Source organism: Osmerus eperlanus, chromosome 20, assembly GCF_963692335.1.
Source record: "Osmerus eperlanus chromosome 20, fOsmEpe2.1, whole genome shotgun sequence".
NCBI lineage: Eukaryota > Metazoa > Chordata > Actinopteri > Osmeriformes > Osmeridae > Osmerus > Osmerus eperlanus.
This window is the reverse complement of record NC_085037.1, coordinates 4,874,160-4,893,037: the sequence shown is the minus strand read 5'-3', so window position 1 is coordinate 4,893,037 and position 18,878 is coordinate 4,874,160. Positions and strand designations below refer to the sequence as shown.

Genomic DNA, 18,878 nt, shown 5'->3' with positions numbered 1-18,878 from the left:
TCTTTTTTTCCCCCCCTCAAAGTTTTTTGTTGCCTTTAAGTCAGACGGTGTCGGCTCTAGATCTGAATTAGATAGAAGAGTCTGAAACGTTTCCCAGAATGTTCCCGCTGTGAACACGATCTTTCTTCCTGTAGAACTCAGGTCTCTTCCTTTCTCAGGATCTCTACTTTTCTCTTTTTTTTTTTCTCTGTCACACCCTCTACCTTCTCTCTCTCTCTCTCTCTCTCTCTCTCTCTCCCCCTCCCTCTCTCTCTCTCTCTCTCCCCCTCTCCACTTTCTTCTGTCTTTCTTCTGTCTCCCTCGCTCTTTTTCTTAATCTGCCCTGCAGTGCTGCTGGTACAGTATGGTGTCTTGCCTGGCACCCTGCCGCCTGCATCAGGGATTAGCACACAAGTCTTCCTGAGCCCACACGTTCTCAGGGAACGTCGCCGAAACCCAAAATGCTCCATTCACTTTCTCTCCCTCATCCCTTCATTTTGACACGTGAAATCTGACTGCCTCCGGGGGGTTTTCTGATATATAATTGCCGGGTGGCCATTGTGCTTGAGCACATGGCTCAGGGCATGTCTTAACTGTTTCATGTCCCATCGGGGGGTGTTTCTGAATGAAGTCATTATCAGGATCTGTGCTCAGCTCTGCTGGTGTGTGAGTTTTCCATCAGTGGTGCTCTGAGATTGGACAAGTTGGACCGGCAGTTAAAGGTTATGTTTCCTCCTAGTTGAGAGGGTTCTCTGGGTAGGTAGTTTGGATCTGTACGGTCGGATTTGTGGGTGGAACCTTCAGACTTTCTCCAATTTGTCAGTCCCAATGCCCTCCCGGGCGGGCGGTGCGATGGAGGACCATAGAAGGGTGTTAGAAGAGCCTAACCCAATCAGTGCTGGCCCTCAGCTGCGTGTGATCTCTTTACCGAGCAGTATTCGGTTCTGCTCCCCCTGATGCTTCCTCAGTAAGGGTGTGTGTGGTCCCCCCCCCCAACCAACACACACCACTATGGCGGTCTGAGGATGTGACAGATCGTAGTCCTTACACCGTTAGCAGTCTTTGTGAACGTTAGTTCTCCGTATGCTTCTTTCCAGTAAGGTTGTTGAGAGAGAAGCTTTGAGACATGGTGGCATGTTTAGTGAGATGAGGAGGGAGTTGAAGTCTGCTGGGGGATTTCATATGGTATGGAAATATGCTAAGCATCTGCATGTAAGTTATATCAAGTAGAATACCACTTCCAATAACCGTGCCCGAGTGTTATCAACTTGTGTGTAATTGTATTTAGAGCTGGCCCACCCCCTTTAGGCCACTGTGATAGCACTGTAATTCTCTGACAAGAGCGCAAATTATTCTATTAGCACTTATGAAAGCAGTTGTTTTCTGGCTCCTAAGATAAACAGCATGATGGTTTATTGTCTCAAGGCCGTGTTTTTATTTGCTGTTGCTTTCTTTCTTCTGCGGAGGAAGCGCTCATATCTCGCTGTGGCTCCTGTCTCGCCTTGACTGGGAGGCATTACTGAGATTAATTCAACGCTCGGCGGTAAAAAGGATAATTATGCAAGTGCTGAAAACGGAAACAAATAAAAATGCTTGCGTGTCTGCCTGGCAGAACGGTGGCGATTGCGACGCCTGATACGACTCAGCCTGTGAACGCACACGATCTGCTCTCCGTATGTCGACTGCGCCCAACTGCCGGCGAGAGCCGCGAGGCGAGATGATGCGATTTGTCAGGTGCAAACACTCGTCGGTGGCCCCGTGGCGCCATGCTTGATTTAGTACGGCTGTCGGCCCGGTGAACAGCACTTCCCTCAGGCGAAGGGCGGGTGGTTTATAAGGTCAGCCGTCAGTCCATGGCCCGCGTGTGTGCTTGTCTCGGCGCGCACCAGTCAAGAGCATCTCTGCATGCACGACGTGAGTGAACTCGCTGAGCAGCGCCCCCCCAGCGCCGGTCCGGCATCTCGTCAGACCTCAGGCCGGGGAAGCGTTCGCCTGGCCCCGGGGAGGCGTCAGCAGGACGTCTGGCGTCTCTCCGTCCGGCTGAGAACGGATCCTGACACTTGTGACGAGGGGTCCTGCCAGCGGTGCGAGACACGGCGTCCCGTGGGGGAGAGACGATTAAGAGCGTGGCACGCCTCCGGGCAGCGGGACAGCAGGCTCGTCCGTCTCCGATGAAGCGAGAGGGGCCAGAGCTTCACCAGACCGGGGCTGCCCACAGACAGGAAGTGCTGCAGTGCAGACGGACAGACGGACGGACGGGGAGGGGTGCTTACTCAGGCTTTTCAGAAGAGAAAAGAAAACATGAAGGAGAAGAGGGGGAGGGGGGCTGGAAAAGAAAAGCGGCAAGTTTATCTGACCCAGTTTTCGTTTGCTCGGTGTTTCCTCCTCGTACTCCTACAACGATCTTGCTGTGCAGCGCGCACAGTCAGGAGGACCCAGTCTGGCAGGCAGGCTGACTTCCTGTGGTCCGATACACATTAACTTACACAGACACACACGCAAACATACACACACATATACGCGAAAGTAGACACGCTCACAAACACATGTACGTACGTACAAACAAACACACTCCCTCACACACATCCACCAACTCAATCGCCGATGTTCCAGTAGTGTGTGTGTGTAACAGGGACCATGGGCTGCTGAGCTCCCCCACAGCTGAGCAGTGGTAGATAACCGCTCAGCCTGCCCACCAGAGCATTGGCTCCTACTGTGTGGGGAGGGCCTGTCAGGGCCTCGTTAGAGCCAGTCCCATCACTCAGAGGCAATTAGCTGACCATGGAGGGACAGCTAGGAGAGCTCGGAGACTCCTAGTCATTTATCCCAGGTCTGGGGGGGAGTGGGGAAGGCGGAGTGAGGGAGGGATCCTGTCTCCAGCCCTGACCGGAGTTCTCCCTTGCGGTTACGCTCCGCCAGACTGTAACCCCCTCCCTGCCAGGGACCATGCGAGCCCTCTGGTGATCGCTGGAGCTTCGTGAGATCCGTGCGGCACGTCGCCTTTCCCCCTCCAGCGCTTCAGGAGGGGGAAGCGGCTCTTGCGTTCATGTGCGATCAAAGCGCTCCGGCGCCCTTGCTGTTCTCGCTGCCTCCCTGCATGCAGCCTGCCACAGGTCAGTGGGGGAGGGCTCCCTGGCTGGGCCCAAGCGGAAGCCTGCTGTTTGGACCCTAGGCTGTCCTTCACTCTCAGGGACCCCATGCTGCTGAGAGGCAGCATGGGGTCAGTCTGCATATCATATACCGGCAGTGGGTCTCTCCCCAGCTGACAGGAAGGGGTTTCCTTGCCCCTCACAAGGTACTGGGGGGGTAGGCTGGGGGTAAGAAGAAGTTAGGCTCGTCCACCTGCTCACCTATTAGTTCATTAGTTCAGAAGAAGAGTCTGAGAGTGTCTGATGCGTTGTGTCCACGCCCCCCCCCCCCCAGCACTGCTCCCCCAGGATGATGAAGCCTAATGCCCAGGGTAGGCCTGTGCATCAGGGCTGTGTTAACACAGCTGGTTTCAGAAGCTCCAGGTTCGATTGGCTTGCTGAACTCCAGAGGGAGAGAAAGAAAGGGGGAGATTAAAAATGTTTCAGTGTAATTACATCTACACTCGACTATTGATGTCTGTCCTGATCGGCGCTCATGAGGGGGTGAATTGTGCGTGTAACATTGAGCGAATGCAATCTTTGTGTACAATGAACAATGTTGTTTATTCATTTCGTTTCCTGGGGTTTGTGGGTAAGGCTGATTGTTTGAGGAGAGCATCTTGCTTTGTGTTGTTTTTGTGATGGAACAAAGACCCTTTGAACAAAGCAGAAACCACACTGTATTGTGTGCTACATTATAGGATAACTACCCCATTAATAGCTTGGTCAATGTGATTTTATTGTGTACATAGCCTATTTACAGCAGTAATTGCTCCAGTGCAGAATTAAATAACGATTCTCACAGTCAAGCAGATAGTGGAAATATGGGCATTTGTATGCATATTCTTGGGCCATGTAACTCTAAATCAAAAATCTCCAAACCGAAACGATAAAAAATTAATTGGTCAAGGTGACGACTCTGAGCTGACAAATGTATACAAATGTCTCTGTGCTGTGTCAAGCGTTCCTCCTGATAAACAGTAAAGCATACAGGCATTTCCCCCTGGGTGCCCTATCCTCCTCTAAGCCTCGACGACTGAGTGTGTTAAAGGCTAAATCAATGAGCTTCATATTTGTAATTTCAAGTTAAGTAAAAGAAATTGGTTTCCACTTCTCAACCCCCATCAGCCTATCGGTCTAGCTCTCAGCCCTGTTGGCTCGCGTCCCGGAAAAGACAAGCACCATATCCTTTAGCGCCGGCTCAGAACTTCCCTGAGCCTCCCTGGCCTCGGGCTAGGCTCGCTCTACCAGGGGGCAAGAGAAGGGATCCAGGCCATATGAAGATAAGTCAGGGAGCTTTCATCAGATGTCGCTCTCTGAGACAGTGACACAGAGGGGGGCAGCAGGAAAGAGATCTAAGTGACGGTGACACCCTGATTCACACTGGTGTGACACACAGTGCTGTGACTGACTCACACACAGCTCCCGGAACACAAAGTCAGCAGTTTTAAACTCCTTTGGTTATTTCGCCTCGGTGGAGACAAAAATTGTTTGGGCGAGGGAGGATAACAGTTGAAGTTTGTCCTTTTTTCTTTTTTTAAACTCCAATCGGTGTGAAGGTGGCGGGGAGATGTATTGTGTCAGGGAAGAGGGCCTAGTCGTCGTCGCATCGGTTTTGCATTTCTGTATTTTCCATTTCCCTGCGCCGCCATCGGAGGTGTGATTGTGTTTTCAGCCTGACTAACCAAAGCTCTAACACATCCCTCACAACAAGCTCTCCTGCTCTCTCTCCGGGCCCAGCTCCACCACCTTACCCCATGAGCCTCTGCCTGGTTAGTTAGTCTTTGAAAGAAACATGTTAACATTTAATTAGTAAATAAATGAGTGCCACAAGTCTTATTTACCCGAGAATGGAGCAACGTGTAATTAGGTTAGATTTTTTTTTTTCTCGAGTCTTCATTGATCTTCTTTCCTTAGCGTGATTTGTCTGTTATTTATGAGACAAATAGCCATGCTGTTGACCTTAGGGTCGTGTAAGAATGAAACACATTTGAGAAGTGATAGTTGTAGTTAAGTAAGATAGTGAGTAAGATAGTGATAGTTAAGTAATAGTTACTTAATAGTAAAATGACTATGGTAATGATTCCACTCAAGTGTTCATTAGACCGACGGGGCCTGTGGCTACTGTAATATATAATTTTTCTCTTTCTGTTTTTCTCGCAATCCCCCTCTCTTTGTCGGGGGGGCAACAATGCCCGCTAGTGCTACCACACTCAATTCCTCTCAGTGAAGAATACAGAACCCACTGTCTGCGTTTATGAAGAGATATGAGTCCATTTGTTTTGCTGCATTGCACAGTGAATTCTCCAGCGTCTAGTATTTGGCTCTTTTGAAGCCGTTTCTGTGAATTCCTCCCTCCCTGATGAAGGCACCCGCAGCACAATCCAATTAGGCTAGTCGGGCTCTGCCATTGGCTGACCCCCAAGCGCTAACGAGTGTATGCTAATGAAGTACTCGTTTTCTTCTGTGGGCCTCGGTCATCAGAATGCTCACATCTGTCTCCGAAAGAATCATTTGATCATGTGATATCCTAATATTTCTTAGTGCGTTTCCCTAAGTGCTCTCAATGTGTGACGTGTGACGGCTGTGAAGTGTTGCCTGCGTGGTTCCACCAGTCTTGGTGTCTCTCCTCCTTCGGCTCCTACGACTTTCCAAAGTTGTTGGTAGAATCCGCTCATCTGTGTTGATGAACATCCCCATTTATTTGTTGGTCTTTGTAGATTTGTTGCTGAACTCTCAGATATGACCTTGAGTTAACTCTTCTCTGCTTGTCCTGACTGGAGTTTCCACCTCCGAGGAACCGACGGTAGTTTAGCTCCTGACCTTTGGTGAGGTGCCGTCAACTAAGCAGAACACCTTATCTTCCCCACCGGCAATCTCAAGCAGCTCACCACCACTGTTTGAGTTCCCCAAAGACTAGTGGGAGAGTCTGAAAAGGGCAAGTCCCAAGTGGCCCTGGGGGAGGGGGGTTGAAATGGCAGACAATATACTTTTTTTTTAAACACGTGTATACAGTCTTTTCCCCTTTACCAGATAACAAGGCAGGCAAATACTCCACTATAATTGATAGCCCAGTCTCTTCAGATTGTCTGATAGAACGTGATCAAGTTGATGTTTTCTGTCAGACTGATGTTCGTGTAGAAAGAAAGCTGTGTGCGTGCGTGCGTGTGTGTCATTAATACACGGACCTTCTTGCGTCTGAGATTAGTGAGGAAGTGATGGACTCACTGCTGTTCCCACTTGGTTCATGTTAGGAGGCTACACACACTGGATGTGCTTTTCCCTTGCATACACATGCACCTGCAGTTTTAACAGAGCTAAATAACTAATTTCATAAAGTGTCAATCTCAGATCACGCGACCTTATAAACTGCTAATAAGTTGGCTGCACGGGTTTGAAAATGCACTAGAGAGTTCTGGTCCTCCTTCTACATGAAGCTACCTGTGAGAGACACCTTCCACGGTCACTTCAGGTTCCCAGTTGTGCTGTTACTCTCAGAGAGAGACTGTGAAAGACTCTGCGATCTGGGGGCCTCTCACCGCGCTACCCTTCCATTAGCCCCGTGGTGCCTGACACCTGACCTTTAATAGCCCGGTCTGGGCACGGCTGGGGGGGGGGGGGGGCTGGGGGGGGCCTCCCGAGCCACTGATTCATTGACTAACTCATCCTCTTTCCTACTATCTGGTTTGAGCTCAATCCCCCTCCGCCACCGCCTTTAATGCCATTTCTCTTCTTCATTTCACTTCTTCAGCTCTGCCAGCTCTTTGTCCTTTTTTTCCCTCCCTCATCACCATGGCACTTTGTTTGACTCTTTCAACAGGGAAGAGAGGCCTCCCATCTCTGTCTGCCTTTCATGAATGGTGTCGGAGGAGGAGGAGAACAGAAGCGCACCAGGACATTGTGTGTGTAGAACAGAGCTCTGCTCAGTTCATCTCACTGTTCTCCAGAGGGGGGGAGGGGGACCCTGCAGGCCACAGTCATGAGGGTTTTTCTTGGGGTGAAATCCTTCTCATGTTGGATTGGGAGACTGCCAATCCAACATGTTCCTGTAGAACGCCAGGATTTCCAGGCAGCTCAGTTCTGTCTGAAGGCTGTTGTGATGAGCCCCTCCCTAAGCGTGTTCAGCTAGGACCTTGTCTGGTTGTTAGATGGTTTTTCTTTCTCATAACTTCACTGAAGTGTACTGCAGGCTCCTGCTTCAGAGTTTCTCGCTCAACACTTTGTTCTTCTGAAGGTTGACGCTGACTGCTTTGATTAAAAATGTAAAAAACACAGTTCCTGAGTCTGGGCTGTTTTATGTGTGATTAATGCATAACCGGTTGCCTGGATTCACACCAGAACATTCACACAGATGTGGCCACCATTTCTTTATTTTCACACCCCAAATACTGCTGTAACATAATGAACGACGTCAGTTGGCAAGGTGACGATTCCCCTTTTTTAACCGCTGGGTTCTTTATTTCTCCAGGGGACACAAACGAAAGCTTGACGAGGCCAAAGGAGAAGAGGAGGCGGGCGACTCGGTGGACGAGTCCACCAAGGACTCCAACGAGGAGGAGGGCAGCAGCTCCGAGGCAGACGAGATGGCGGCCGCCCTGGAGGCAGAGCTCAATGACTTCATGTGACGCGGAGGACGTGTTGTAGAGAGAGACTCGGTGACCCACAGTTGACGGGAATGATCCCAGCGAGCCCCTTGAATATGTGGTACCTGTGGATCCTAACTCTTATCTCTGTGTGCTTTGGGAATGTGTGTGTGTAGTTAGTATGCGGTATGAATGTGTGCTGTAACAAAGTGAATGTGTCGTACAAACAAAAAAAACGAGTCCCCTAGCAGCAGATGGTGTGTACATGTAGAGCTAGATAATTTTTAGGTTTGATATAGAAATTATTGACATGAAACACTTTAGTGTTGACATTTTATCGCGCGATAAAACGTCAGACATCAAATTTGATAATTTCGTTTTTACATGGATTTGCTTTTCTATGACAACTTTTATACAAGTTCCAAAAAATTATTAAATTCGTTGGTCAGAAATGCCAAAGAGTTTGAAAACGGCTAATCGAAGCCTGCAGCTAAACCGATATTGTACTCTGACTTCCTCTTTTTCCTCTCCATTCTATGGGGTACATGTTGCTACCAGCAGAAAGACTAGACTCCTGAATGTGTCTCATTAGATTTCAGAATTTCCTCAATTTCACATGTTCCTTTTTTCCTATGGTGTATGGTTTCTCTCCATACCTTATGAGTACCTTCAGAAGTGGTGACTGAGCCGGTGAGTCCAATGACTGCAATATTAACCCAAATTCAACCTCCGTAAAAGAGAAAATCCAGCTGTCTACTCACCTAGTTGGCTGGGGCTGGAAATGAATGTTGCCCTGTGGCAGTCCTGAACCAATTATCTTGATATACCTTTTTTATACACTAGCTGATAAGCTTTTGTGGCAAAAAGGTTACATAGGCAAGAACATCTCCACTATTCAGCACTGCCTCTGCTCACTGGAGCCTTTAATTGGCTGAGCCTTTATGCTTTCAAGATCACTACTCCTGAATCTACTTCTGGTGATTTTTTGATTTGTCGCTGGTGGTAGCGTATCTGTTCAACAGGCTAAGTGTCTCAATCCAGGTTTGTGATTGGTCAGGGGTGAAAGGTCAAGGTTTGAGGGTGTGTAACACTGTGTCACTGTGATTCTGGGTCCTCAGTGTACCTCTCTGTGTGACCCTTACAACTGCCACTGTACAGTGTCACTTAAGCCTCCATCATACAGAACATGATTAGATTCTTCCATTTCCCATGTTGTAAATGAGTCAACCCCTGTTCGATTTCTTTGTTTTGATTTTGTGTGGTTGTCTTGTTATCATTTTCAATGAAAAGCGGGATATGTAAAGTATTTGTATATTCTATTTCATACTTGACCTCACAGAAGATACTTTTCATCTAATAAAGATTTGTTTTATAAAAGGTTATCATTCTTTAAATACAAATGACAGACTGGTCATAGTGCAAACTAACTACCCACCACACAGACGATGTGAATCAGTGGGCAAGGAGCATGTCGTGTGTCACCTGTCCATAACCCAATGTTGTCCACTTTTGAACACATTGATCATGACTCAAATTGTGTAATTTTCATCTTCCTATAAAAAAGATGACCCTGTCTTGTAGGAGAGAACCCAAACCCATAAGTTAATAATCCTCACGGGCTCTAATTCTGCCGTAGATGAAAGTCGTGACATTACTGTTTGACATCCTGGGGAGGCAAATTTTGAGTCCTGTCTAACCAATAAAATATTGGGAAGATGTCATTATGGAAACAACTCATCAAAGTTGTTTGTCTGATTATCGCCATTGATTGTATCTTTATTTAATTAGAACTGGTGCACCATTATAGAAATCCCATTAGTATCAAATTCACTTACGAGCTGCATGTACGCCTTTCCTAATGGTGCTATCTATATTGCTTTCTAAATGGCAAATGGATTGTGTTTTGTCAGATCCATTCCCAAGAGTCATCAGGCTGTGTACCATTAGACCCTGCCTTCACTTTTCCACACGAAGACCTAAATGGTCACATTATTGCTGTGCATCAAACAGCAGGAGCCAGGAGTTGATTAGTAGTTCTTTAATGTGGATACAGACGTGCAAAGCAGGGCTGCGGAGAACAGATGTCGTAGAACGCGCCACGACGGCATCATCGCCCTCTCCTTCAGACTGGACGTTCTGGTTTTGACGAGCGCATGCCTGAGATTTGTAAGTATTATTTCCTTGTGGTGTTTCTTCCACTCATGCCATCGGTGTCTCACCCATTAGGGATGAGTGAGAAGAGACTGTTGTTCTGCGATGAGGTCATTGTAAATGGCACTTCAGCTTAGGTGTTGCTGATGGTTCATCCCTCCTATCTCTCCCTTTCCGGTGAGGTCTACCAGTCCAGGTGGAAGTGAGCAAGGAGATCAAGCAAGATACATTGCCGTTTAAGGAAGGAACACCAGACCACATACAATGTGTAATATAAGAACCTCAGTGGGAGACACTTTCCTGATGTCAATACTTGGTTTTGTCTGACCTATAGCACCGTGTATCTTACCCTGACTTATGCACTCGGAAACTGTCATTTTAGAATGGAGTGGAGGTAGGGGTGAAGCTATGTTGTCAGGTAGAATATGGAAACCCTGGTATTAAGACTAACCTCTGAGCCTGTGACATTAATTAGAGGGGAAGGTAAAGTGGTAGCACGTTCTGTACCTATGTAGTCTTGTCCTCAAAACCTTTTAAGGGCATCACCAAGAGCGGCAAATCATTGCAGTATATGATGGGAAATAAAAAGAGGTTTCAAATCCTTCCTCCTATAGAAGAATGTGAGAAATGGAGAGGTCCACTCAGGTTAACTGTAACTATATAGGCGTAAAGGGAAGTTAAATGTAAGCTTGATGAGATCAAACTACCAAATGATGTCAATGTGTTTCCTTTTTTATCTTGTGGTTCATCATGAGAGTATTTAAAAGTAATCATTTAATGATTAAATGTTCATTATACGTTTTTGAAAGCGTAGTCAATTCACTGAACGATTTCTGCGTCTGTCCTTAAGTCAAGACCCCGCACTGTCCTTTACTCAGTGCAAATCAGATACGACTTGTGATTCTCACGTACTGAGTTCTTCCCGAAGACGACAGCTTGAATACATTACCGGAAGCTCTTTGTGCGCAGCCGAGCAGAAGGCACCATCGCTGCCACACATCTGATGCATCGTCCTCGAACCTTGGGATCCATTTGTCCTCTCTCGTGGTTGACTGGGTGGAGTAGGGAATGCTACCGTGTGTGAGTCTCATCAGGAGAGTACCAGATGGATGGTGTGAAACTTCAGAGACACATCACGCCTCAGACGAGGAGGGGGCCTGTGCGGCCTCATCGAAAGTTGAACATTCTGCATGCTTACTGCAAGTTCTGATGCGGTGTTTGTCTGAAGTGTACTTTAGGATTTAGGATCTTCTTAGGAGTTTTTCCTGGAGCTTCAGAGTCTATGCCCTAGGGGGAGATGCATTAGAGCTTTTTAAAACAGGGTCTTGAGAGCTTTCAAGTCTCAAGGTTCCAAAAATAAATGGGCTCCTTTTTCTATAGCTGCTGTGTAAGTCCTCTAATGTATTTCGAGCTGGTGATATCTGGGTCAGTCTGAAAAGACTCACTGCTTCTGTTGTGTGTCTGATGAAACTATGGGCACTGTATTGATTTGTTAGCTTTCTGATTTGAAGCACATAACTGTTTCACTGTTTATTTCCTTTTGTCACAGGCACCATAACAGGCCCATAGGCTTATTTCATGGTCGAGGATCGTCCATATAGCCAAGAGCTTGTGTCAGCTTTTGTGGCTGGGTATGGGAGCAAATCAGTAACATAATGTTTTGAATTTTAAAAGGCATTGAATACTTAATATTGAAATTTAAACAAGACCGAATTCTCATCTGAATATATTTCAATGTAAAATAAAATTCAGGTCGCTCGAGCCTATCAAATTCGAGCCAAAAAAATTCGAGCCCCAAAAATTCGAGCCTATCCAATTTTTTGGCTCGATTTTTTGGGGCTCGAATTTGTTTGGCTCGAATTTTTTAAGCTCAAATTTTTTAAGATCAATTTATTTTTATTTTGTATTAAGTATTCAATGCCTTTTAAAATTCAAAACATTATGTCACTGATTTGCTTCCAAAGCTGGGTATATTAATCAAAATAACAGAGCTCTGCCAATTTCCCTTCCAACTCCAGAAATATGGTGCTCGCTAATGCCTGGGATATTTTAGTCCTACACCGTGTTTAATTTTGTGGCTGCATATTAAAAAAATGTAAGTAGAGCTGCTCAGTGAATTAGTATTATTTTTTGCTGAGAGAGCATCATGACAGCTGTACCTATGTGTGAATGTTCCATTGTAATGGTGGCTTTCATAAAAGAGCACCCTCGAAGCTGTCTGAACAGCAGGAAGCATAACCCGACTGACAGCATCAGATAAGACTGGAAATAACACTAGAATCCAATTATACCAGTCAGCTTTCTGGGGAGTGTCTCTCATACAGACAGACAGTGTCATAGTTGGCTATGGGATACAGTTATATATTTCTTACTGCCAAGTATTTTTCCTCCCAGACTGTATGAATGGGAATGTGAGTGGAAGATGTATGGTGTGACGGTGCATGAAGATGTCCTGTCCCCATAGTCTTCCTAACAGTGGGACAGACATCCAAGAGCCCCAGCTTCAGTATTAGCTGCTAAATGAAGATTTGGTTTCAGACACATCTGACAAAACAAAAATGGACTTTGATGAGGTAGCTTGACTTTTTCATCATGTGAGCGTCATATTTCTCCCTCACTGTCGGTGCAGTTAAGGATTGATTTGGTCCCTAGAGTGAACAGTCATTGCCCTTTGATGTTAAGGATTACTTCTTTAAGACTCTGAAGGGACCTTTTCTTTCATGACCCTTTTGGAATTGACCTTTTAGAAAACACAAAAAAAGATGTCAAAAGCAAGACGAAACAGACTTCAGAAAGACTACATTTGTCGCCTCTTCACACAATCCTCTACTACAACCTGCCTTTAGTGATCAGTGATACGGATGTTGCAAATAAACTCGTATGACCTGCAACTCAACACATCAGCTGTTCAAACAGAGGATATGAAGGCTGGGGCCATCAGGCTGTTGACAGCACATCTCTTGCATATTTTATCAATCTTTATAACTTGATTGAAGGGGGAATCAATAAGGAGTCTAATGTATCACTGAATGTAAGAACCGTATGCTATTTGGTCTATTTTAATTACGATTCATTTTGCCACACAATAGAAACACCCTTTCCCCCTCAACCTTGTGAATTACATCTTCCATCCATCCATCACAGTCAGTCTTCTACAGTATCTGGAGCCTTGTCCTAGAGATGACAAAACCTATGTAAATTTCATGAAAGTATTCTGCAAAGTTACAGAAGATCACACATCTCTGGCTGTTTGATTTATAACACTCATAAGGCTATGGGCCCTGCGCCTCAGGGTGATCCATTTCCCTTCTCCTCTTGTTTGCAGCGATGAGAAGAAATGATAAGGTTTACAGTGCTCAACCCTGCACAAACCGGACTGTCGCAGTTTCAGTGGGGAAGATACTGTTTAGTTCACTTGCCCTGCAGCCATGGTATAATTATTTTCAGTGCTTAATCTTGATTGTTTCAATGGCTTATTCTGGTTGGTTTGTCAAGGGCCTTAGTTATTGACTGTAAATAAAGGGACATACAGGACCCAGCTGGGCAATGACTGACACTGTTTGATGGCTTGAAGTTCCGCTGCATGTTTCTCTCTCAATTACCCTGAAGAGACATAACAGGCTTCACTGGGGCCATTTCCATTTGTCTAAGAACCACTGCTTTATTATTCTAGCAGAAGCTCATGAGGCGACGCCTGCACAGTTTTGTGAACCGAGGAGGCTTTACTGTTTGTTTGTGAGAGTTCCTGATGTTTGAAATGAACCCCCTTTATTCAAGTGTCGTAACATCACATTACTTCCAAGCATATGCTGTAGACAGAATTTTAGAGGGTTGTGTTGTTGGTCGTTTTTAATTCTAAAGTTAGTTTGCCTTGTGTAAGGATGACATTATATTATGTCAGCAACTACCTGAGTGCCCAACTGTATATAAGTATTTATTATGCAAGAGCACAAGTGTTCCGTAGAAATTTTTTCTTAAAAGTATAGTAAATGTTCAGATAAAATATTTATCTAAGCATTGGTTTGTATAATAGAACAGCGCTTTTTTATATATATATTTGAGGCATCTTCTCCTTTCATTTTTTTGATAGTGACAGTGACAGGAAAGGCAGGGAGAAGGAAAGGGGTGGACATGAAATAAGTGGCCTGAGATGGAATTGAACGGTTCACTGCAGTCAGACTTTAGTCAGTGTGGTACACACTCTGCCCAGTGAGGCGCCGGGTATGTTAGAAGTTTGAGAATAAGAAATTAAGTCACAATGGGTTCTTCTTAGAGAGCCCCACCATGGTTGGTGGGTGAAAACATACATAGGAAGCCTGCACTCCAAATCCTTTTTGACAATGTCTCACAGCAGTTGAAAACTGATGTTCTGGCACCGTATGAAGATGAAGAAAGACATGGAGAAAGAGGATAGGGAAAGTGAGATAGAGAATGAGGGAGAGAAAGAGAGAGAGAAGCCAGGCGCCGTCTAGTCTGACACATGCCTTCTGCCCCATTTATAAAACATGTCACGAAACTTAAAAAGATAGACGGATAGATGTGTCAAGCACATGCACTTCCTCGACTCCTCCATTGACTCACGGTGATTGGTTGATTGCAGAAAGTGACACGTTAAACTCCCCTGATGATGAATCCCAGAGAGGAAGGACACCGCAGCTCTTCCTAAGCCAGAGCCCACAAGCCCTCCCTCACCATGACTATGTCTCATTGCTTGTGTGGTACTGCAGTGATATGCTTTGCAAATGCAGTGGATTATGTATTTCATCATAAGTAAGAGTGATGAGTGCACTGCATCATTTCTTCTCAACCAGGCAGCCTGGAGAAGCATCATTTGCATCTCACACATAAAGGTTTCTGCCTGTAGTTTGTCCTTCAACCGAGAAAGGACTTATTGTAAATAATTGTCGCCAAAGGAACAGTATTTTTTGGTAGAATAATCATACACACGTAATATAGTCCAGAAATGGCCCTGTGTACACTCTGTGCTATATGACTTGGGTTGTGTATGCTTCCAATGCCAGCTGCCACTGTACTACTAATTAACAGCTTTATCTTGCCTGAACTCCAGAGTTCCTGTCAAACCTGGAGGACCTGTTAAAAGAGAGACACGTCTCAATGGTAGATGGGATGTGGTGCTGCGCTTGGGTTTGCAGCGAGACAAACTATCCGTTATTTACTCTCTCCTGCACCTTCATGTGTACACCGCTCCTCAGCCTGTCTGATCCAACACCCCCTCTCTGTCTCGGTCTATCTCGTCTCTCACTTTTCATCTTTCTCTCGCTCCCTCTCTTTCTTTCTCGCTCTGCCCTCACTCTTGCTTTCCGGACCCCTACGTTACACAGGCTCACAATCTTAAGAAAACAAACAAACAGCGTCTCTGTCCTCCCTATCCTTTAGCTGTTGCTCCCGTGGTCAGATTTGTTTATGAGCAGCTAAACTCTTGTGGTGTTTATGTCCATCCAACTCAATACTACGTATAAAGGGTATATGTGCAATATTACTGTACAGAAACATTACTCTGAATGTGCAAGTCATTTCTTTTCGGGTACATTCCAGTTTGAGTGTTAATGTATTGAACATTTGTGGAAGCTGGCAGTGGATTATCTTCACTAATCCCTTTTGCTGTGTATCAGTGTGTCTGCGGATGCAATCTTAATTGCGTTAGAACTTCACAGCGGGTTTCCAGGGTTAAGAAATAACTCATTTCATTCTATCCCAACGCCACTAAATCTCTCTGCTATGGTGAGGGATGGGTTAAAATGAAGATCATGGATGACTACTTTAACCCTCGTGCTGCCTTCGGGTCACATGACCCAAAGGTTCATAACGAACCATCGTTGTGTTTACCCAATTTTACCCAATACAAAAACAAATACAAATCATTTTCTTTTAACCATTCCAATGTGGGGGGTCTGAGACAGCCCGACAGTTAAAAGAAAATGCTTCACTTTGTTTTTGTATGAGGTAAATTTGTCGCAATACGACGGTGGGTCACAATGACTGATGGGTCAGAATGACCCGAAGATAACACAAGGGTTAAGTGCATGTCTATCACATTGTCTTCACCTGTTCTTTTCAGTACCCCTTCATTTGTCACTCAGGGAAGCTATGGGCAAAGGGCAGAAATCCACATTTCTCTCTTCAGTTGCTTCTCCACAAAGTCTGGCCTTGATGGATACCTTATGAATGCACCTCCAAGTCATTGTACCTGTGACATTTCAAAGCAGCGCAGATGAAAGGCAAAAATGCATGATTCAGACTTCAGCCGGAAGGCTGAAGTCTGAAATTCCAAATGGGCACTATTCAAATAGATGTGACCACAGGATTATGGCTTATTAAAACTGAGTGATTTTGAATACAGCATTTAAGGGAGAGCTTTGGATCTATATTTTCCTCTATGAGAAAGAAAATTCATTTTCCCTTCAAGAAATGTTAAGGAGTGAGTTTAGCAAGGATACAAAAGCTGATGTGAGAATTAAAGCCATTCATTCGTTCTCTTTTCTGTATGTGTCGTGTCTATTTATCTGAAGAACTTCTTTATGTCTGACTAGGTGTTTGTGTGTGTCTCTCTCTGTCTGTGTGTGTGTGTTAAGAAGCAACAGTGAGTGTGACTGTGCAAAGTAAATGGGAAACGTGGAGAGGAAACAAAGATTTTACTCTTGATTCACTTTGATGTTCTACCCAATGCCTGTCATCATGCCATCCTAGATAGAACATAAACATTCCCCCAGGCATTTCAAGAGCAGAGCCGCACAATGTGAGTAGTGCTTTGGTGCTAATTCTGTTTTGTGACTATATAGGGCAGGTCAAGTGCCCTGTTATTACCATGGTAATTTGGACATTTGTTTGTATCTAGCACTTCCACAACACCTACAGAAAAATAGGAACCACTAACACTGGTTGTTTCCGCTTGGATTTAAATTATTTAAATGGTGTTAAATAATGAAAGGAGCCCAGCATTCCATGAGTTTTCTAAATCCTCACCACCAAGCCTCTGAAGAACAGACTGTTGATAGTTCTCTACAGGTTTAAACTGCTCCCCTGAGGCGAATTATTGATCCCTTAAGGCCAAGAACCGACCCAGTGGATCAATCCGAGCGTCCGCATCATTAGCGTTGTGCAAACATGAATGGGTTTACAGGCTCTGGTCCTGTCAGATCACAGTGGCTTCATTACCTCCGACCTTCTGAGCATCTTCATCTCTCCTGAGCATCGGCTGTGAGACCCAACAATGAGACAAAGAGTCGACATGAGCAAGGCGGTTTAAAATCTCATTACTCACAGTAGAGAGGCCGTTGACGTGCTCACAGAGGGGCTGCACAGGAGAGATGACGGCAAAATCCGAGTCTGTAATGTACCTCGGAGGCTGATGCGGCATATTCTGTGATGTGTAATTCATCACTGTCACAAAACTGAAGAGCGGTTAATAGCAATATCACTCCAATCCTCCAATCCATATTTACTGACCTCAGAGACTGTTATGCAATTTTACTGATGTTCGGCATATGATAGCCTACGCCTTAATTAAAACCTGTAATGCACACAAAAGGTGGTACTGAGTACAGCAATACTACTGTACAGGATGTGGTCCTGAAAGGGGAACAGAGAAACTCCTGAACAGGATGCTGATGATGCTGTTGTAGTTGAAATGAAGAACGGTTTAGTCTGAGGGACGTCTGAATAAAGAGGAGTGAGAAAGAGAATAACTCAGACACGGGACAATAAGGGCTGGAAATATAGTCACTTCATCTACGATACTTGAATCGTTTTGAGGGGGATCGGTTGGGGCTGGCCTTTTCCCCGAGACTAAATCACTTAGTAACGTTTGAAGGCGATTTTAGCAGGCTTTCTGGCAAGAAAAAATCCAATTAACTTTTTCTTTTTCAAAAGTTCTCTTTTAATCAAGTCGTTGCCTTTTAATTCACACATTATCCCACGTGGGTTTTATCTCTTCAGTAGATGCTTATGCACCCTATATTAACACAGTTGGGGTGACTCAGAACAAAGTATAGCCTACTCCTAACGTAAGAATTCATTGGCATATCCAATTAACGCAGAAATGGGATGGGATGATATCGATCATGTGTTTCGGCGTAAAGTACAGTCTTCTCTGTCGCCCTCTAGGGTTAAAGATCGGAACGTTCATTCAATGTCACACTAAACTCACCCTGCTGAGGTCAAATACGTTGTGTAGGCAGTAGCTATCAGTCCCTTTGCTGAAACATAAATGGACTTGTCCAGTGCGGTAGTAAATCAGTTGTTTCACACCCTGGGTTAACCCTGAACTGTTAACAGGAAATTACAGAGCTATACATCCATCAAATGGCCCTCAGTCCACTTTCATTAGCAGTGTTTACTTCTTCACCATTCTAACAAATGCAATTACCGGCTCTGCTGTCTGCTGCCTCATTTGAAAATGTAGCCCTGAGTTCGGAATTTATATAGACGCTGACAAGCGCTTGCACCGAAATAACCATGTAGCCTAAATAATGTTGTGATGTGCCACAGCTTATAACTGAGGTCTTGCTGGGTTCACACGTCAAGGCCATGTGCATGCGGGGTTTCCTTCACTTCTCCTTAACCCTTGTGTTATCTTCGGGTCATTCTGACCCATCAGTCATTGTGACCCACCGTCGTATTGCGACAAATTTACCGCATACAAAGACAAAGTGAAGCATTTTCTTTTAACAGCTAGGCTGTCTCAGACCCCCCACATTGCAAAGGTTAAAAGAAAATTATTTTAATTTGTTTTTGTATTGGGTAAAATTGGGTAAACACAACGATGGTTCGTTATGAACCTTTGGGTCATGTGACCCGAAGGCAGCACGAGGGTTAAACGTCATTGTTTCTATAAACCACCTGGCCTACACTTTTTTAACCCTTGTGCTGCCAACCAGAAACAGCCAATTAATTGAAAAAAGTATGCTACACCTACGGGGGCTACTAAACACAGGCTACATTTTCAACCATCCAAGAGCCACGTCACAACTTTTACGCCCGTTTCCTAAGACTGAGTGTGATGTTATTAATATATAAA

The 18,878-nt window shown here is 45.2% G+C and overlaps 1 protein-coding gene across 2 annotated transcripts in view; it reads left to right on the top strand.

Moving 5' to 3' along the window:
• Positions 1-8,002, top strand: part of ctdp1 (CTD (carboxy-terminal domain, RNA polymerase II, polypeptide A) phosphatase, subunit 1) — a 45,798-nt gene extending 37,796 nt beyond the window's left edge. For both annotated transcript variants that reach the window (XM_062487020.1, XM_062487019.1), the window contains exon 13: positions 7,576-8,002. In XM_062487020.1, coding sequence (XP_062343004.1) covers positions 7,576-7,732 — 157 coding nt within the window. In that variant the 3' untranslated portion in view covers positions 7,733-8,002. The remainder of the gene's footprint in view (positions 1-7,575) is intronic.
• Positions 8,003-18,878: the final 10,876 nt, after the last annotated feature.